This window comes from Propithecus coquereli, unplaced genomic scaffold, assembly GCF_000956105.1.
Source record: "Propithecus coquereli isolate 6110/MARCELLA unplaced genomic scaffold, Pcoq_1.0 Scaffold486, whole genome shotgun sequence".
NCBI lineage: Eukaryota > Metazoa > Chordata > Mammalia > Primates > Indriidae > Propithecus > Propithecus coquereli.
In genome coordinates, this window is record NW_012150685.1 from 422,962 (window position 1) to 445,027 (window position 22,066).

Genomic DNA, 22,066 nt, shown 5'->3' on the forward strand with positions numbered 1-22,066 from the left:
TAAAGAAATAATGGCTGAAAAATTTCCAAGTTTGATGACAACGATAACCTAAAGGTCCAAGATGCTCAATAAATGACAATCACGAGAAACATGAGGAAAGTCATACTAAGGTACCTCATAATCAAATTGCTCAAAGCAGTGATAAAGAGGAAATCTTAAAAGCAGCCAAAGAAAAAGACATTACATACAGAAGCACAAAGATAAGGATGACAGCAGACTTCTCATCGGAAACAATGCAAGAAGACAGTGAATCAATATTTTTAAAGTCTTGAAAGACAAAAACTGCCAACATACGATTCTACGTGCTATGAAATATCTTTCAAAAAACCAAAGGCAAATAAAGATGTTTTCAGACACAAGCTGAAAGAATTCATCACTAGCAAGCTCACACTACAAGAAATGCTAAAGGTAGTCCTTCCGGCAGAAGGAAAATTCTAACAGACAGAAATACTGATCTACACAAAGGAATGAAGAGCAACAGAAGTGGTAACTATATGGGTAAATATGTAAGATTTTTTTTGTATTGTTTAAAATCTCTTTAAAGATAAATGAATGTTTACATAAAAAGAACGTCATTTGCACCTATAATGTACCTAAAAATAACTGTATGACATCAAAAGCAGAAAGGATGAGGGGGAGAAATAGAAGTATACTATTGTAAGGTTCCTGTACTACATGGGAAGTGGTATAGTATCACTTGAAGGCAGACTGGATAAGTCTAAGGTGTATACCATAAATGCTAAGGCAACCACGGAAATAACAGAGCTATAGCTCATATCCAACAAAAGAGGTGAAATGAAATCACAAAATGCGCAATAAATCCAAAAGAAGGCCTGGAAGCAGTCCTCCATGGTTTCATGGAATCTGGACAGGGAATTCTGAGATTCTGAGCATTGGGACCATACCCAAGAAGGAGCTATGTTCCCAGCTGGCACCTCTTGGCCCACAGCCTCCTTCCCCTTGCTGAGGAAGTGGCTTGAGGAGGCCAGAGTGGAGGCCCCTAAAAAACGCCAGTCTGCAAGGAGATAAGACAAAACTTGAGAGTGTTTACAAACTTTCACAGCAATTTGACATGGCTGCAACATCCCAGCGTGGGATTACTTTTCTAGCAATGCATGCTTATTGAATTTTACAAAAATAATCTGCCCTTGATGGATTGGATAGAAATAAAAAACAGTAAAACAAATCAAAAAAACCCCTGGTTCCTCACCACAGGCAACTAAGAAAACACATGGTTTTCTGAGCAGCCCCGCTTTCTCAGATCTAAGGTGGCACATGTGCGCAGAGTTTGAACTCACATAAGACTGGTTTTGAATTGTGGTAAGTGAAGGGCATACCTTGTTAAAAAACATTTCTGGCCTAGAGGTTTTGATCGTAATCTGATTGATCCAGGTTTGTGCCTTTCTGGGTCATTCTGTGTGGAGTATGCACTGCATTTAAAGAGGTGGTGACTGTGTAAGCAGGACTCCTCTGCAGATGGTTGTCTTCCCCGCTCAGAATTTGGGAAGAGCTGCCATTTGTGCGTGCGTGTGTGCGTGTGTGTGTGTGTGTGTGTGTGTGTGTGTGTGTGATGCGGGGTTGGGGGAGTGATAGAAAATATTCACAGAAAAGAGCGAGGCCTTTTTCTTAGTTGGAATGTGAGAACAGAGGAAGACCATTTCTCCCCGTAATTCCTGTCACTCTCGGGCATTCAATGAACAAGACAAGTAGGGCACCTTACCTTGTGTACACAGGACTTGGCATTCAGGAAAAACAGCTCCACGGTGGTTTTATCCTTTAAAAATGATATGCTCTCAATGTAAAACCTGAAAAACAGCACAGGAGTACATTCCTTCAGGTTTATTTCCTTTTCTCAGCATGGTTTCATGTCTTCATTTAGTGTTCCCCAAAAGCACAGAGAGAATTTTGAAGAACTGTTGGATGATTGTGCTTTATTTTCCTTTTTTTAAAAGAAATCCGCAACACATGTGTGTACACTATGGATGTATGCGAATGTATACATCCCTGCAGATAAAATCTCTTACACAGTGTTTTCGTGTGCTGGAAGATGAGTTAAAAGAGAAACCCCAAACGGTATCCAACTGCACACACGAATTTATCTGGTGTTGCTCATTCTTTGAAACGCGTGCTGGGAACTCACGATACCTCAGACAGCTTCAAAACAAAGCCCAGGTGAACTCTGAGAGTTGAAAGCTGAAGTCGGCTGAGCACGCACTAGGTAATTGAACCCCGAGGCCTGCTGGAGGCTCAGTGGTTTTCAGACTCATGGGTCTGAGGGCCCCAACCCTACCTCACCCCCATCTTGGGGGAGTTTTAATCACACCCTCCCTCCTTCCCTCTCATCCTTCCAGGCACCGGGTTTTCCCTTGGCTAAAAGCCAAGCTCTCAGTAGCCATCAATCTTGGTCTTTTCTCATGCAAATCATGGTATTCGAGGGGGCCTCACTCTCCCCACCCAATTTCCTAGGATTTTGCTTGTTCAATCTGAGAGACCACAGGTTTCAGGCCCCTGTCTTAGGAGAGCTCTGACAGCTCCACGGTAGGGAGGGGAGGAGGCTGAGTCTTTAACAACTTTGTTTTCACTGTCTTGTCATGATGAGGCTGGCCTGTAAAGGCTGGTGCTCTGTGGTGGGCGACTGGGCAAGCTGGGGCCCAGACTTTGTCCTCCAGTCCTGGAGCCTGGCTTGGTGAATAATGCATGAAGGGCTGTAATACCCCAGGACAGCTCACAGCTTCACGTCTGGAGAGAGAACTTGCTCTCAGATCTCTAAGAGTCAAGGTAAGCCAGGGCTAAGGTGGTAGTTCCACAGAATCGTGACAGGCTTGGGCATTTGCTTAGTTTTTTGCCCCCTCTTTCAACAATGATGAAACATTTGACAAATAAGTAACAGCTGAAAAGGCTGTAAAAGATTTTATCACTGAGATGGTAAAAGCATTTGAAAAATTCTACACCTTAATGTTGAATCAACAAGGGAAGTTCCAGAAAGAGAATAAATCCTTTGTATTTTTACCTATAAGGGTTAAACTCATAAGGGAGATTAATGAAGATTCACGAGTGTTAGATTTATGAGAAGAGAAAGTTAGGTACAAAGGCAGTGAAGCAAATGAGGAGTTGGGGGAAAAAATAGGCTTTGGAATCCAGAAAGATCTAGAATATGGCTTCTCATCTCCACCATGTATTAGCTGTGTGGCCTGGGGCAAATTACTAAGAAACTGAGGTCTCCCTCTGTCATTGAGGCCGGGCTGGAGTGCAGTACGTGCAGGCCATCATGCCTGGCATTCCTTGTGTCTTCTCTAAAATGGGTGTTTTGACTGTACTTACCTCTGAGAGAAGAACTTTTATCTGAGGAATGCTAGTCCTTTTAAATTATCTGGCCCAGAGAAGCATTAAAATGAGACAGCCATGAAGTCCTACTTGTCCCCTTGAGCTATGTGTTCATCTCTAGAAACTGCTTGCTATTGCTACAAGTAGTTATAAATTAATCTAATAATACAGCACTGACATTATAATCCACACCCTATAGCTTAACAATGTATAGCCAATCACTAATCAAAGTTATTTTTGTAAACCAATGAGAATTCCTGACAACTCCGTGTCCGCCTACTCCCTGCCCCACTTTTTTTGCCTTTAAACACCCGGTTGTAACAAAGGCCAGATAGAGCTCATGTCCAAAGTTACTTGGGTCTGTGGTTTCCCAGCAGCTGTCCTCACTTTGGCTCAAATAATCTCTTTATATTTTGTGCTTCAGTGTCTTCTTTTTAGGTTGACACCTCATAGAATTTTGGAAGGATTATGTGAAACACCAAAAAAATATTAACAATTGCTAATAAAATCCTTTTTTCTGGAATTTAGAGCTATGGAGCCTACAGAAAGTTACTTAAACTTTCTGAGTCTAAAATTCTTTGTCTATAAAATGGAGATAAGGATGCTGACCTCAGAGGGCTGTTATGTGATTTAAATGAATTGTATATGAAGTGCCTAGTACAGTGCCTGGCACATAGTAGGGTTTCAAGAAATTCTAACTACCGAGGCTTGGCAAACCTTGCATTATGTTTAAAAAGGTTATAGCACATGATGGGATTTGAGCTATATCTGAAGATTAAGAAGACATGGAATTCTGTAGAATAAAAAGAATATTGTAGGTAAATTTGGGTAATGTGATAAACATTCATAGTTTGGTTTTCACCAAGACAGAACTTGTTATAATCTGAGTATTGAGAAAGAAGAAAAATTTTTTTTTATCTGAGGAATGCAAGGCCCTTTAAATGATCAGGCCTAGAAAGGTATTTAAAATGTACCAGCAGTCACATCTCACTCCCTCTTGAGCTAAATGATTACCTCTTGAAGCCACTTACTATGTGGGCTCTAGACTAACTGCCGCCAAGTAGCCATAAAATGCCAGATGCTGGACACCGAAACTCTCACCCTGTAATTTAACTACGCACAGCCAATCACTAATCAATGTCATTTCTGTAAACCAATGAGAATTCCTGAAAAACAACCTTTGTAATTGCCCTCCTTCCTGATTCGTCCTTTTTCCTTTAAAACCTTGAGCCTCTCCTTTGTTCTCTGGAGCACTTTTCAAGGGAGCTTGAAAGTGTGTCCTTGGCTGCAGTCCTCAACTTGGCCCAACTAAAATCTCTATGTTGGTTTTGCCTCAGCTTCTTCCTTTTAGGTGGACAGTATTCTCCCATCAGTTTAGTTTCTTGTACCCTGGCCACTGCTGTGAAGACCTAGGAGAGTCCCCTGACTCAGAGATAGCCGGTCGGTCAGCTGGTGCGGTGGCCTGGGAGGGAGAGAGCTGTGCATATTGGACGGCAAATGGGCAGACCAATCACACGTGGTGTCTTAGAGAGACTCGGTGGAGGAGAGGAAGGCACTAAGCAGGAACTGTGAGGTGGAGGGGGTGGGACAAGAGCCAGCAGCAGGAGCAGCTGAATGGACCAGGAGGCACTGGGATGGGGGACACCAGAGCCGGGAGGCCCTGAGGCTGGCTGCTGCTGGAGGGCTGAGATGACCCACGTCATGCAAGTTTCCTTGCATCTCCAAGAACCTTCCAGTTCAACGAGGTGGTGGCGGTGGTTTCCTGCTTTCTTGGCTTTCCTAGGCATTTTTATCCCTATCAAGGATGAGATAAGGAAGATAACATGACCAGGTTTCCAGCTAACAGCCTGGGCAGCACCAGGCTCCCAGCTGACGTTTACTGAACTCTTATATGCTGGGCAATGCGCTAAGTGCTGTCCATGTGTTCTCTCATTTAATCATCACAACAACCTTGTGGGGAGATTTCATTTCACAGATGCAGCCACTGAGTTTCACGGATCTGCCTACAGGGCAGGGCTAGGTCTTGATTTGGGTCCCTTGGACTCTGTTAACAATGCTCTTAACAAGAATCTCCAGAGCTACCTCTCCTAGTTCATTCAACCAGCACTTAGCGAGAAACTAAACTCTCAATAATCGTGGGCATCTCAGCCATGTAAAAAAATAGGCAGAGACACGAGACTAGTGTGATACACTAAAATGTTAACATATGTAGAGGTATATCTGTTCTCTATTGCTTCAAAAAGCAAACCAGAATCCATGGACAGAAGATATAAGGTAACAGACTTTGGATTAACCTATAAAGATCTTTTTTAAAGTTGGAGTAGTCTCAGAAGGGAAAGGCCTTTCCAAAGGAAGCGACCTCCCTGCCGTGTGAGAGCCCCAGGGCAGATGAGGAGAACTCAAGGTCTGTTTCCTACTCTAAGTTTCTGTGATTCTTTTTTTCCTTCACTTTCAATTACTTCGATATATATCTCTAACACAGAAAGATTGTATTAAAAACGTTGTCAATGAATTTTCACACTAATAGAGTTCATAATAATTTCTCGATATTATTTAAAACCCAGTCTTCATTTGAATTTTCCTGTTGTCTCCAAAACTTTTTTTTTTTTTTTAATTCTGAGATTGTGTTATTTAATAAATAAAGCTGCCTTGGTCTTCAGCAGGAGTCACACATGCAAAAGCCTTAAGGCTCACTGGCTGGATATAAACGAGTGATGCTGACCAGAAGGGACCAACCTGTGGGGACAGCAGGGTATGTTCCTTCTGCTCAGCTAGAACTCCTTTACCGAGGTGTGCGCCTGTGACCCAAGCTCGACCAGTCTGATTCTTTCGACTGGGAACATAAACATGATTCGAATGACCTGAAAGACTAAAGATGGTTGGAGCCTATTCTGCCAGCAGTTTCTGATGAAACTGTCCATTGGTTTCTGTTCCCTAGATCCACGCAGAAGCCCTGATTCCTGTCTTTCCTAAGGCCTTGTTTGTTCAGTTTTCCTTAAATTCTGTTTACGTTAGACACATTAGTTTCTGTGGCTGGCAGCCAAAGAAGCCAAATTAAGAGAGGGTTTCCCTTTGCATGTGCTAGGGACAATACAAAATGCTCTACAGGAATCATTTCTTTGATTCTTCAGTACAAGCAGATGCAGTAGACAGCAACTTATGAATCCATTTTACAGATGAAAACGCTGAGGTCTAGAGATGGAAATTCATCTTCTCCAGGCCAAACAGCTAGGAAGTGGTGGAGCCATGACTCAAACGAAGGTCTGTTAGACTTCTAAGTTCATATTCCAAACCAATATGATATGATGCTTTCTCACAGTAACAATCACAATGAAATATCACATGTGCACAGGGATACGGGAGCCCGTGAGAGGGATGCGGTTAACTCAGGTTATGAATCAGGAGGGAGAATGCTGCCAAATGAAACCCAGAGGACTAAGTGCCATAGGAGAGAGGACAACTGAGCCGAGTCTTAAAGAATGCATGAGTTTACCAGGTAACGAAGGTAGGAAGGGCATTCCAGACAGAGGGCGTATCAGCCAGATCCATCTTCCTACTAGTCTCTGCACATTGAAGAAGCCACATGCCAGCTGCTGGTGGCTTAGCACCAAATCAGTCTGTGGCCCATCCCACTCTGAACAGATACCTTTGTGCTAGCAACTGGGTGCACCTTGTTTCTGAAGTCCAAGCCCCTGACTATATCCTAGTTCCAGCAAACAGGTCCCCATCTTATTTCCCACTACTTTCTGGCAACCCACCCTGATGCCTCCTTCAGCCCAGGTATCCAATTACCACCTCTCTGAATCTACAATCCCACAAGGGGGTCATTGTAATGACTCCGTATTTACAGAGCGTAGGAGAAGTATTAATACATGTGGTCCTTGAGGAAAATGGCTCTCCAGGCACACCCATCAACATGCACCATGAACTGAAAACAAAATCTAGGGATTCTTAGTGAAATGAAATGGGCTATCCCAGACTCATAAAATAAAGACCTTTTGTTTCAGCCCTTTTTGCAAAAGGATACTGTTTCTTTTTTGCATGCTTACCATGAGTGATTTCACTAAGATTTTAAGTTGAAGACCCTGGGTAAAATTTCAGCTTCAGAATGAACCCAGGCTTTTTGAATAGGCACAAGTTTTAGAGAAAAACCTTACACAGCTTACCAAGTATAATTTTTTAAGGAGAGCATTTGTTTGGGAAGGTTTTGCCTCTGCCATTTGGGCTCCTCCCATTAGCATTTTTCCCCTTTCTTGCTTCACCCAACCACTCATCGGTGATGACAGAACATCACACCACAATGACATGAGAAAGATGGCTTGTATGGGACACAGGCCTGTCAGCCAGATGACAACACATGGGTGTCAAAAGGCACAACACTTGAGTTGTTTGAAATGGGCTGTCCTTTGAATGGTCACTTATATTTAGGTGGCTACTGTTGTCATCTTGCGGTATTTATTCATTGGTGGCACGAGTGTTGACTTCTGGGTAAGCATCAATTTGAATCCTAGCTCCAAAGGTGATTGGTCTTGGGGCCTCGGGCCAGCTGCTCCACTCCCCATGTCTCTCCCTTCTCTTGCCCCACACACCGGAGAAATGAGAGATGTTTTAAACACGCTTTAAACATGTTTTAAACACAGTGGGTGGCATGCAGTTCAGCCATCAATGAGTGGCAGTGATTATTAGTATATTATTATTGCTCTATGCACGGGACTAAAATAAAGGCATTGACTTAGTTGGGAATATTTTTTAAAATTTTAACTGTAAAAACCAGAATGGAAGTTTCAAGAATCTTTCCTAAGTGCTTTCTCTCAAGAAAGTAAATGCTGCTGGGTGCGGTGGCTCATGCCTGTAATCTCCGCACACCGGAAGGCTGAGGCAGGAGGATTTCTTGAACCCAGGAGTTCGAGACCAGCTTTGGCAACATAGTGAGACCCAGTTTCTACGAAAAATTAAAAAATTGAAAAATTAACCTAGCATGGTGGTACACACCTGTAGTCCCAGCTACTTGGGAGGCTCAGGCGGGAGGATCCCTTTAGCCCAGGAGTTTCGGGTTACAGTGAGCTATGATATTGCCACTACACTCCAGTCTGGGTAACAGAGCAAGACTTTGTCTCTTAAAAGAAAAAAAAAAAAGCTACAAAATTGTCTGTTTTAACACAGAATGGGAAAATAGCATGAAACAAATGCTCTCCCCTACCAGTTACGAATTTTTCTCCCCAACTGAGTACATTTTTTTTTTTTTTCCAGATCCTTTGCTGTGTCTGAGTGATATCTTCAGAGAAGGCGAGTTGGGCAAGAATTACTCAATTCTTTTGCATTCTGAACAATGCTGAGTTCGTGACTGGCGGCCAGTGAGGGCCAAGTCAAAATGCCTCATTCTAGGTTTCGTTTAATCACTGTGGGTGATTTCAGGCACTCACTGCAGCCACACGCCTAAGTAGATTTCTATCGGATCCTGAGCCTCATTCTGAGCACGGAGATAGCTGTTTATTGCTTGTAATGACCCTACAACGTAGTCATAGTCTCGCTTTATAATGCATGCTGAAGGCTAAAGTGTAATTTAAGTGTATTTCACTTTCTCCAAGCACATCACTTTCTCCAAGCTATTATGCAGTGCTTATGGGAGACCAATATGTTCCCTTTCATCTCTGGGAGGGAGCAGTCTTGGAGAATTCCCAAGGGAAGCACTATTTGCTTCTACTGTGTGCTCTGCTGCCAGGAATGCTCTTCCTCATTTCTGAATTTCCAGACATGGCTAGAACCAGAGAGGGTTTCCAGGTAAGCCTGTAGGAACCTGCCCTCTTGCTCCTCTCCTGCAATATAACTCTTTCTGAGTTCTCTAGAAGGGCTGGAGGCTTAGGAGCAAAGAGGCCTTGCTGTGACCTGCCAGGAAGGGGAGGGACTCTTCTCTCCTAGGCTGTGGGCAGTGTCAGGTCATGTGAATTCCATGTGCTTGCCTTTTCCCTTGCAAACAGCCTGCTTCCCTCCTCCATGAGGAAAGCAGGGGCCACTGCTTAGGGAGGGAGTGGAGGAGAGAGGCAGGGGAGGCAAGTAGTGTAGGGAGGTTAACAGCTGGGTACGGTGAATGGAAGATAAACGATTAGATCTTCCACCCAGGGCAGAGGGGAGTAGGTCAGACCCAAGCTAGGCAATCCCGAGCCTTCCATATTCTAAGGCTGTATATCACGTCATAGAGTGTTTCACACACTGAACATGTGGTTGAGGTAGCCTCTGTTAGTTATAACGTCAAAATAGTTACCATTTATAGGGGGTCTGCATTACATGTTAACACTTGTAATCCTTCGACAACCCCCCAAAGTAGTTAGGTGCTACCACCTGCTCCATTTTACAGGTGAGGATGCAGGCCCGAGAGGATGCCAGAAGCCACACTGCTAATAAGTGAAAGAGCTGGGATTTGAATCTGAGAATGATGGTAAAGCACCGTTCTCAACGTATTTGGCAATGGGGGTGCTGGGCAATGCTGAAGATGCTTTTTCATGGTTGTGACGAGGGGAGCAATACTGGCACCAGTGGGTGGAGGGCAGGGATGCTGTTCAGCATCCTCCAGCTCAGCACAGCTCCCTGCAACACAGAATGATCTGGTCCCCATATCAATAGTGCCACTATAGCGAAGCCCTGCACTGAAGGCCAAGCTTTTAACTTCTTTGCTCTATAGTTTCTTTCACCCTTCATAGGACTAATTCCTTCCTTTTGATGTCACCCTGAGGCTTCCCCTTTCATTGGCCTGAACCACACACATACACAAACACAAAACACACACACATAGCAAATAAACATGCACGGTCTCTTTCTCTTTCTTTTTTTTTTGAGAAAAGAGCACCCCACGATGCCCACAAGGCTCGCAAAAAACTCCCCACAGCAAACAATCCCACCACAGCAGCCCACAAGACTGCGAGGATAAGAAGCAGCAACCATCCCGCCCCGCCTGCTTCAAAAAACAAAAAAAATAGGAACAACAACCAAAAAAAGAGAACACAAGGTTAGAGAGGAAAATGAGCAGATTTCCAGAAACACTTTCTGATACTTGCTCAGGGAGCACACTGGGAAATACCCTGTAAGAAACTAGAATCAGGACGGAGCACGTTTCAGAGGATTCTGTGTCATTCTTGAACCGTCCTATGAATCAGGATGTTGGATCTCTTAGGTAGTTAGCTAGGCATTCCGGCTCTCCTAGGGATGAAAGTGCGTGCTGCTGTGATTCACTCCTCTCCCCAGATGGGCTTTCAGAGGCTCATGGGACATCTGCATGCACAGTAAGACTCAGGTCATGCAGCTCCCAACTGTCCAATCAAAGTGGTTCCATGGTGACCTCTGAACCACGAGGGAGGTCCCAATCCAGGCACGATAAAACAAGATGCAGAGCATAACCAGGCCCTTTTTTGTGCCCTTCCTTTTGCTCTCCCTTTGCCGCGACAATGGGTCTGGTCATCATCTGCGGCATATGTATCATGCTCTGTAAACCTATGTCTTGCTCTTGCCCTATGATCCTATCTTTCTCTCCTCAGTAAACCTCATTTTCGTGCTTGCCTTACTTTGGTGTGTCTGGTCATTCTTCGGCCATGAGCATGTCAAGAACTGACATTTTCACACTAAAACCAGACAGATCCTTAAAGATGGAGGCCGCTAACCACCTGCCTGGAAGTTCAGCGTAGTCTGGGCCACTTAGGAGGTCACAGGTGATATCGAGGCAACCAGCAGATGCAGGCCTCGGGTTCTGGGACATCGTGCATTCAGTTGAGAGTGTGGTGGGTGGGCAAAAGCCATGGCTAACGCAGGCATGTCCCTCAAGCAGCCTCTGCTGAGTCTACGTAGGAGGAATCAGTTATTTCTCTGGGCTTTTAAATCATGTTCCTCCATGAAAAGATGAACTTTCCGGTCCTCTTGTTATTGTAAATCTCCTACTCTCTGATAGCTTTAAAAATAACTCATGGTTATCTGGTCACAAACATTTTATCTTTTATTTTGTCATGCTATACTTGCATTAAAAAAATTTACTCAATGAACATAATGCTCATTGTAGGAAAAAAATAGACATATAAAAAGGAAGAAAATAAAAATCATTCCTATATAATCATTCTACCTACAGATTAACTACTATTAACATTTTAAACTTTCTATCCATACAAATATTTTACAAAATTGCTATCATGTTGCGTATACTGTTTGTGGTCTAATTCTTTCACTTCGAATGTATAGGGAGCATCTTTCCATATCAATAAATCTCTCTCTTCACTGGTCTGTCTTTATGTGTTGCAAATATTTGGTGCTCTTAAAAAAAATTTTTGGTGGAATGATGAGGACCCATGGGTTGTAGTCACGATGCTTCCTTGAGTGAAACTGTCTAAAGATGTGACACATTCCAAAACCAGACCAGGTTGAATTCAAAGGCCCCGACTTTGCGGCAACTTTGACAAAGAGGCGGCAGTCTGCCTGCACGTTTCTCCTAGAATTTCCCGCTAACGCAGTGAGTGTCACAGACAACACTCAGGGTACCACTGAGTGGTCACAGACAGCCTTAGGACATGGCAAAGGGGGCTTGGAAAGAGGAAGAGGAAAAGAAGGGAGGAGGAGAGGGAAGACAATAAAAAGAAAAGCAAGAGGCTATCCGAAGAATAAGGATAAGGTAGAATGAAGATGCAAAGACCCTGGCTTTGAGTGGAACTGGGTGGTACCAGCCTGAGCCACCTTGGGTTGCCCTCCCAGGAGGGAATGGGAGCTTTTCCAGTGAGGTCACCCGAGTCACTGCACTCCTATTTAAATGCCTGCTTGCTCGCTCCCTGTCAAGCTTTTCGAATGCTCACATCTGCACTTCATTACCAAAGAGGCTCATGTGTTTGCAGAAGATGATTTATGGCAGTGAGATAACAACCCCCAGCTTGGAGAAGTCCCCCAGAAACCTGGGGGTGGGGGTTTGGACTCACATGGAAATAGAGAACTGGTCAAATCAATTATAGTAACATAAGTAAATTATGGCGCGTCTATGCATGCTTAGGTCACATGCATATTTAGCACGTATCTTCAAGATTTTATAACTGGAGAAAAGACAAAGGTTTCATCCTGAAGTCATAAAGGGAAAACTATGTGCCTTCCCCTTACATGTTTTCTTTCCCTGTGTAGAAGCAGCATATTGTTTCTGGGCTGCTCCCCATGTCTGGGGGGATATAAACCAGGGATTTATTAACCACTCAAATCTGTAGGACCTCAGTGCTTAGCTCAGGAGTAAATGAGACAAATACCTGTCAAACATCTAGCCCAGTGCCTGCCACGGGGTTTATGCTACATTTCAATAGAGAGAAAACTTCTTGAGAGCAAAACCCTATTTTTCTTTTTCACAGACCCTAAAATTAAAAAAAATGATATTTTCTGATGTTTGCATAATGTTTTGCAAAATCATTTTGCATCCTTGCCCTCTCTTTAATTCTCCCTCGTGGTTCAGAGGTCGCCATGGAACCACTTTGATTGGAAGACAGCTTCCAATTATCCAATCAAAGTGGGCCAGGAATGTGGGTGAGTCGGGGGATTTGGAGCTGGAGGGGAGTAACTGTGTAGTTTGAAAAACTTCCCGAGATGATTCAGATATGCCCCGCCTATCCTTCTAGAGAAGCTCTGCAATGCAGTGTACTTTTTCATCTAATCTCTTTTGTTAAAGTGATTTATAGCTCACTATAAAAATGCCATAACTTACTGAACCTATCTTCGTTGTTGGCATTTGGGTATTTCTAATTATTTGCATTAAAAATAACAGCGATGCACATTCTTGTGATGCACCGCCACTGAAGGGACTCCGTTTTCATTGTGCATTAGCTACGCGGTGACAGCACACTGCGGTGTCCAGGACTGGGGGGCTCCTGTGCTCCGTGTTCCAGTGCTCACAGCAATGTCGTGCTGAGGCAAAAGGCAATGACCTTGATCTGAAAAGAGGTCCCCCATACTTCCTGAGGCTCTTACAATGAACAAACACCAAGACAGAACCAAATGGTTCTAGTCTTCAGTCAATACGGGCAAACTAGAAGGTCGGTCGTGGTGTCTACTAGGCTAAAATGATCACCAATGGGTGTGTTTTCTCCAAATAGGAAACCACAGACCCTCTCTCTGAGAGGCGACCGATTTCACAGGGGAAAGACAACCCTATTCGGAAGACCTGCACAGAACTGCATTCCACTCAGTGACCTCGGTCAATGCACTTAATTCTTTGGGGTGTGCTTTGGCCTTATCGTTTCTTTAATTAAATTGGAGTTACAACTACTTAATTGGAATAATAAGAAAGACTATTATGATCTCACTATACTGTTGGGAGGAAGAATGAAGTGAATGATTAAAAACTTGATTAAGGTTTTAAACATGAAGTAGTTAAGGGAAAGTAATGCCGACCGATTACGGGACGCTCTGGAGATAACACTCTAAGTAAGTGCTGAAACCCACAAACAGGCAGCAGGCCACCATGGAATCTCAGGAAGCTGCTTGGAAAAGATAAAGTGGCCTTATGAATGACCGTACAGAAGGGAAGACAGGGTTGTCTCTTCTGGTGTTTTGAGATCAAAAATAGACCAGATATTAGCTGTCAAAGAACTAGTACACAAATCTGATTACTAAATAAATGGTACTTGTTAGATTCTCTGAAGACATAATGCTGAGTAGCTACAGGACAGAAACTCTACACCATGTGCACAAAGATGAAAGTGCAAGGATGTTAATTGCAACTTAAATTTTAATATAAATAACTGGAAACAGCCAAAATGCTTAATTGGAGACTGGAAAGTTGAATTATGGAAGCACAAAGAAATGCATTTTTATATATCCAGGAAAAAACCCCAAAGCAAAAAAAAAAAAAAAAAAAAAGTAAATTATCAGACACCTCATCCTATTTTTCTCTCAGAAGGGGAACAAAATGGGGGGTAGAGGTGAAGGTTGAAGGTGGTAGAAAGTAATTTTTACTCTGCAAGCTATATGTTCATATAGTTTGAAATGTGTATACTGATAATGTAATTCTCTGTGAAAAAGTACATTTTATTTGTGTTGAACCATTTTCCCTACATAACACAAGATTGAAACTTTGCTATTCTCTGCCGCCTGTTTAATTACTAACATGCAATTTATCCTTTTGCTTGGTAGTTATGTTTTTCTTTTTCTCCATTTCCATGGACACAAGCATTTATGTCACACTCTTCCCCAGAAAATCCAAAGTTTTTCTCTAGGATTTCTGTGCACTTTTCCATACCAGCTATGTTCCTAGACAAATCACCACTATGCTACCATCTTCTTGGGTTTTAAAAATACGGTTTCTGGCCGGGCGCGGTGGCTCATGCCTGTAATCCTAGCTCTCTGGGAGGCCGAGGCGGGCAGATTGTTTGAGCTCAGGAGTTCGAAACCAGCCTGAGCAAGAGCGAGACCCCGTCTCTACTAAAAATAGAAAAATTAATTGGACAACTAAAAATATATAGAAAAAATTAGCTGGGCATGGTGGCGCATGCCTGTAGTCCCAGCTACTGGGGAGGCTGAGGCAGGAGGATCACTTGAGCCCAGGAGTGTGAGGTTGCTGTGAGCTAGGATGACGCCACGGCACTCTAGCCCAGGCAACGCCGTGAGACTCTGTCTAAAAAAAAAAAAAAAAAATATGGTTTCTTCTGGTAAGAAAGAAATTCTAAACCAGATTTCAGAGAAAAAAGCAAGAAACAAATTCAGGGCTATCAACACTTTATCTGCTGAATAAGGAGCAGCAACCGTCCACAACCACCATTGATTCATATAAAACAAGATCCTTTAAAAAAAAGGTAGAACATCTTATTCCCACATTTCTGGATCTCACAGAGCAGACTCAATTAAAGAAAAAAGGGCATTTATAAAATTTGACATAATTTTGTCATGTAATCATAGTAAAAAAAAAAAAAGCCCCCTACTCCACCCCTCTAAAAAAAGCATGAAGCTTCCACCTTCAGGGCATAAAACAAAGTACATTTTCATCATCCCAAAATTAACATAATCTGAGAATATAGGACCATTCTTCAGGTTGATCTAGCTTTATGAAAATAAACTAGATTCATAAGAAACCCACTACCTTAGCTCATTTTATCATTTTTGGCTTCAGACCAGGCAAACAAAATTTCTCATGACATTTTCCATCAAATTTAGGATAATAGGGGGGAGAGGATTGGCACATAAGGAGGGAATTTCAGCTCAATTTGTAATGTTTTATATCTTATGCTAGGTAGAGCAACATGGGTGTTACTACCTATAACATTTAATTTATCTTAGACTGTGAATAATCAATGCTAAAAAAAAAAAGTTCCATCATGGGCCAGCTTTGGGAAATCACTGATTAAGCTGAATGCATCCATTTCAGGATCTGCTTAAGTGACTTGCCCAAGCAGAGCTCAGGGAACAAGGTAAGGACTCCTTGCATTATTTTCAGCAGTCTCTCTGCATGCAAACAAAACTCAGATCTCTGCACTGTTATGATAATTCTTTCTGTGAGCATTTGTTTGCATTTTTATCCTCAATTTGAATTAAGGCATGAAACTGTATAAAATTCAATTATTTCCAAGTCTCTAGAAAACATTATTCCTACATAAAATGTAATGGCAAATGTCTGCCATATTTCAAATAATAAGAATACTAAAAATATGTTGAGTGAGGAATAGGCTTATGTATGAAAATATATTACCCATGTTTTTCAGCTTTAAATTGATCTAAGAGGCTTTCAGGAATAAAGGAAGGTGATTCTATCCCTCATTTTCAAAGAACACCCTCTTCATAGTATCTATGGTAACTTGGTCCCCAGACCAAGACAGTGGAGAATCTCTTTCACATAATAATGTTTTGTTAGGTCTCTTCTCTTTTTATTCTCTCTCATCACCAGAAATGTTAAAAAAAAGAAAACCCACAAAAACAAATAAATGAAGAGAGATGTCGGATGTGTCTATGGATACATACCTCACGGCAAAGTGCAAAATGGCCGGGCCTGGTTTCTTGGGCAAATCATGGTCAAGAACTCGGTGATCTAACTGTAGCCAGTTCTGCTGACCTCTGTGAGACCAAAACAAAGGAAAAATCTTAAACAGGAGGTCAGAAAAGCTCAATAACATGCAGTGTTGGCAAAGCTGCAGGGAAACAGTTACTCTTTATGCTGATGGTCAAAGTATAACCTGTTACAACTGGTAATGAGACCAATTCAGCAATTTCTAGCAAAACCATAAAAGCACCTGTCTCTGAACCAGCATTTCCATTTCCAAGAGTATATCACATGTTGCACATGTGAAAAATAATCTCTATATAAAATCACTCACTGTAGCATTGTTTGTAGTAGCACAAAGGGTAGAAATAACCTCAATGACCAATAGAGTATTGTTAAAAAAATTATTTAAAACTGTACAGTAAAATACAATGCAGCCATAAAATAGGCTGGAGAAGCCAGGTGTGGTGGCATGCACCTGTAGTCTCAGCTATTTGGGAGGCTGAGGCAGGAGGATCACCCGAGCCCGAGCCCGGGAGTTTGAGGTTGCAGGGAGCTATGTTCACAACTGTGAATATTCACTGCACTTTAGCCTGGATAACATAGCAAGACTCCGTCTCTTAAAAAAAAAAAAAAAAGCTGGAGAGCGTCCTTACAAACTTATTGTGAACAATTTCCAAGACACAACATTAAATGAAAGAGCAAGGTGCATAACAGTAAGTACAGTATATTGCGATTTTTTATATTAAAAAAAGAATAGACATACATGTGTGCATGTATATATTTAAAACGTTTCTGAGACAAAAGCAAGAAACCGATAATACTGGTTGTCTTTAGAATTAAAAAACTGGGCAATATTATATTAAGCTTCACATTTTTATGAAATATGAAATATTTTTGATAGTCAAGAATGAGGAAACTCCAGGTTTAATAAAATCGAACAAACACAGATAAGAATTCCCACAGCTTTTTAAAAAGTACAGGGCCCAATACTCTTCAGGTGCTATTTCTGTGTCTATATTATGGACTTACAAATATTTAAGTATGTACTTGTCTATTTACTCAAGAGCTGCATCAAGTTCATGGGTATAAACAGTTCTCTCTAGATTTTGACCTCTGAGGCATCAAAAGGTTCGATGACACTGTGGTTCAGGACAGTTTATGTGGCTTTTCCCAAGGTTGTTCAACTAGTCCATCCGTTTTAGACTGTAAATTCCTGGATCCCATTTTACTTGCTTACGTAAAATTCAACTTAAGAACATGCTAATCGTGGTGGGGTGTCAAACTGTAACTAAATCTATAATAGGCCAGAAAATATTTTCCACCCTATTTTGGTCCTTGAGTAGATAATTAAAAAACAAAATCAGAAAATTCTAAGCTGTATTCATTATAAGTAGATACAAGAAGTGGGAATAAATAATAACAGTAATAACAAAAATAGCTATTCTTTATTGAGCAACTACTGTGTGCCAACCAAGCTGGAACTTTTTATACATTCAAACTGTATTTTACAATAAGTCTAAAAGGAAAGTGGCAGAGCTGAGATTTGATCCCAGGACTTTCAATACTGGAGAAAATGAGACAAGAGTTGAATCCGCTTTTATAACTTTTGGCTCAGTCTCTGATAACTTACACCAGTTTCAACACCGGGAAAAGTGTGTCTTTGTTTCCATAGTTACAACTGTTCTTAGCTTTCCTTGGAGGAATATTACAAAGATAAATAAGCTTATGTAAGTAACATAAAAGGAGGTTCTTAGAACTACTGCTTTTGTGTGTAAAAATAAAGACGGGGACTGGAATGAAGAGATTCTTACAAATATTTCATCAAGTTTAAGATGCCATTGATTTAAAGACATATCCCAATTTCAGAGATGTTCAATGTGTGTCTTAAAATACATAAAATATTGTATAATATCAGGTCTCAAAAGTTTTCTTATGGAAAATGAGACTAATTTTGAATTGCCGTTTATGCTTTTATGTAGGAAAGATATGGCATTATTTAAAAAGCATGAAGTACACTTACATAAACTTCAGTGGGGTGATGTCTAAGAATGAACGAAGCAAGTTGTACAATAACATATACCGCATAAGCCAAATATGTTTACCACTGAACCACAATCAGCAACACTATTTAAATATGGATGAAAATTTTTAGATACAGTTCTGGAGAGTTATATAGCAAATTGCTAATACTGGTTACCTCTATGGAAGAAAATACACTTGCAGCGGAAAGGTAATCAAAAGGGACTGAACTCAACTATGACATTAAATGTTTTTAGAGACTGGAGGCAGTGGCTCATGCCTGTAATCCTAGCACTTTGGGAGGCCAAAGTGGGAGGATCGCTTGAGGTCAGGAGTTTGAGACCAGCCTGGGCGAGTGTGAGAGCCTATCTCTACCAAACACAGAAAACATTAGCCAGGCTCAGCAGGCTGAGGCATGAGGATGGCTTGAGCCCAGGAGTTGGAGGTTGCAGTGAGCTATGATGATGCCACTGCACCCTACCCAGGGCAACAGAGTGAGACGATCTCAAAAAAAAAAAAAAAAAAAATCCGTATTGGTATTAAATGTTTTTATAAGAAGATATTCATGTATATATAATATAAGACAATTTTTTTGTTTTTTTTTTTGTCTATTTTGTTTTTTTTTTTACAATTTCTTTTGACCTGTCTTTTTTTTTATTTATTTACCTGGTTATCCACTTCCTGTAAAGACAATTTTTTTAAAAAAGGATAAATTATAAATTAGATTTTAAAAATCCATCCACAATCTTACTAACAGGAAAAAGCCTAGATGAATTTTATAAAAAATGAAAATTACTCATAATGCTACCATTGAGATACAATCAAGGTTACCTATTGCTTACAACCTGCTTTTCTCCATCAGAAAGTACCATACATAGATCTAACCAATATCTTGAAAAGACAGACATATCCATCCACATCAGGAAAGTGAGTTTTCTTTTTGGCTGGAATTATACCAATGGAGGCCCATTGTCTCAACACCATTGGAATGGACGGTGATAAAAAGTCACAGTTGTGTTGTAAAACCTATTTGTTATTCCTTCACAAAAATAAGCCAAAAGCTTATTCAGTAAAGCTTTTCAAAACATGAGAAGGAAAAAAAAATGCGCGGGGTGAAGGGATGGAAACCATGATGGTGCCCTGAAGGGCCGCAGCCTCAGGAGGGCCGTGACTGCCCTCTAGGGGTGAAAGGCTCACCCTGCACGCAGAACTCCAGAAGGCACTGCCCAGCGTCATCCCAGGAACTCCACCCCTCTCTCCCTCCAACCCCACCCTGAATTTCTTTTGGTGGGCCATCATCACTACTTTTTTTAAATTATGTAACTGCGGTCTGTTTTTCTATTTCTCTTCTTCGTCTGTGAATGAGGTATAGACAATAGCTAGTTTCCCTGACAAAATGTCCCTTTGCCTTACTCTATTTAAAGACACCCACCAAAAGTAAAAGGTGAATGTGGCATCCAGGCTGGAAAATGCTATTCCGACAGCACCCTGGGAAGAATCCGACTTGGTGATTTTATGGGGGGAGGGAGGAGGGGGAAAGTGCTGAAAGAAAATACTTTCCAAAAATATTACCAGACACAGAAAAAGAACTTAGGCTTGTGACCAAGACATTCCAAGGAGACACCCTTAGACATAAGCAATTTTCCAGGCCTGTTCCCCAGAAAGGTGGAAAAAGCCAGTTTCCACGCCCCCTCCCCAAAAGCCCAGCTCATACTTCTTCTGAAAATAAACACGGCCAGAGCCAGAAGACAGCTTCCCAAACTGGTCATAATTCAAAACGAGACTCTGATGTCACTTGCAGGGGAGTGCACAGAGGCCATTCCGGAGCCAGGGTTCTTGAAAAGACTGTAACTCCTGACTGGCACAGCCAAAGGAGATAATTGGGAAAGAGGCTTGCGTGAGCCACTCTCTTCCCAATATAGTTTTGAGAAAGAAATCCCAGGGCGGATGAGGAGGAGGGTGGCCCAAGCCATCGAAGGAAGTCATTCATTCATATTATCCCTTTTCTTTCTGAAGAGTTCTCACCGTCTGAAGGCCTGACGTATGCACTGTCTGGTTTATGCTTAACTGAGCTCGGAGCTTTTCCAGAAGCCTTCCATGTGGCCAGGAGCCTCTTTTGCAGCCTGCCATGGACCTTGCAGCCTCCGGAAGCTCTGATACTGCAGTCATAAGTCATGATCCTTCTCTGTATAACATCCTTCAGCGGCCTGGCTGTGTCTTCCCCATCTACGTGACGCACAGAGCTCACCTATGATCTTGTCCCCACGATCAGGCCAGTGTCTTCACCGTTGGGCAAAGGTACCTATTGATTACCGTGCCCATGCATTTGCCCACAAAATGACTCTTGTCTGCAATGCCATCTCCTCTCCCCTCTATCTCAAGTCTACCTTCCCTGCCAGGTCCAATTTCAGTTATCTTCCCGTGTGAAGCCCACTCTAGTCCTCCTTCAGCTACTTCTGAACACTCACTGCCACGGCTATGAACAACAGCATGATAGCTCCCTTTTATCGTGGGCCTGTGCTATGCACTCTGCATATCTTACCTGATATGCTATTTAATACTAGCACCCTATTACAGGTGCTTTATGTAGTACTTACTATATAGGTACTATTACTATGTCCAGTGTATAAATGAGACAACTTGAGTGTCAGAGATGTTAAGTAACTGGCCTAAGGTCACACAGCAACCAAGATTCCATGATACCTGCCTCTGCCTCCCTCTCAACCCTCATCTTGTACCACTCTGCTTCTTACTCTCTACTCCAGGCACAAATTGGCTGTGTTTTTTCTTTCGCCAAAAACAAACCAAAACAAACCATAAAAGTCAAGTTGAGCCCCACCAGAACTTTTGCACTGGCTTTTATTTGGACTTGTCTCCCCAGTCGTTCACAGAACTGGGTCTTGCTTTCCATTACATGCCACCTCCTAGATGCTGTCCTGGCCCACCCTGTGTAAACCTGCCCTCAGCTCTTCTTGATCATGGCTTCATATTTTATGTTCCTCAATTTACATGTATAATTTTTGGCATGTTCTCATTTATCTATTTGTTTGCTCTTGCTAGACTCTACCATTGCAATATAGGCTCCAGGAGGGAAAGAACCTTGTCTGTGTTGCTCACTGCTGATTGCCCGGGACTGGAACTTGGCATTGGGCAGGCACTAAAGAAATATTTGTTAAGGGAATAAATTACTCCAGTATTCACGCTCTTAACCTCTATGCTATGCGAGTTCTCCCTAAATTATAGTGCTTGTAGCGGTTATAATTTGTACCATCCAAATTAAGCAGTATGTATTTATCGTTTTATCTCTTATACTGTTTGCTATTATTTCATCCACATTCAGATTCAACCTCCATGTGTGCTCCTGTTCAATCACTCATTCTCATGAACTGGTTCTGGCTTTCCCGCCTGTGGTCAGTAGACATCTGCGTTTCCCATTTCAACCAGCAGAGGACAGATAAGGGAATCTCTCCAATAGTAGCTGTTGAGTGAACAGATACTTTTGTGACTCAGAGGGGGGAGATGGCCAGTGAACTCTTTTCTGCTTTGCCGAACCCCCTTCAGGAGACGTCCTGAGTCCAGAATCAAAATGTTCAGGTTTCTCTACATCTTCTGACAATTTCGATGCCTGTTTCTCACCCAGCCCAAGTCCTGTGCCTGCCGGTGTTTCCTGGAAGCCCTGGGCTCAAAGCCCACCCAGGCTGGAAGGAATCAGAAGCCACAAGGTGTTGAAGATAATTAACTCCTTCT

General features: G+C 42.1%; 1 protein-coding gene across 1 annotated transcript in view; it reads right to left on the bottom strand.

Moving 5' to 3' along the window:
* FRMD4B (FERM domain containing 4B) overlaps positions 1-22,066 on the bottom strand; it is a 204,190-nt gene that overhangs the window by 93,362 nt on the left and 88,762 nt on the right. The window contains exons 4-5 of the mRNA XM_012655775.1: positions 16,279-16,371; positions 1,721-1,805 (exon numbers count right to left, since the gene is read on the bottom strand). Coding sequence (XP_012511229.1) covers positions 1,721-1,805; positions 16,279-16,371 — 178 coding nt within the window. The remainder of the gene's footprint in view (positions 1-1,720; positions 1,806-16,278; positions 16,372-22,066) is intronic.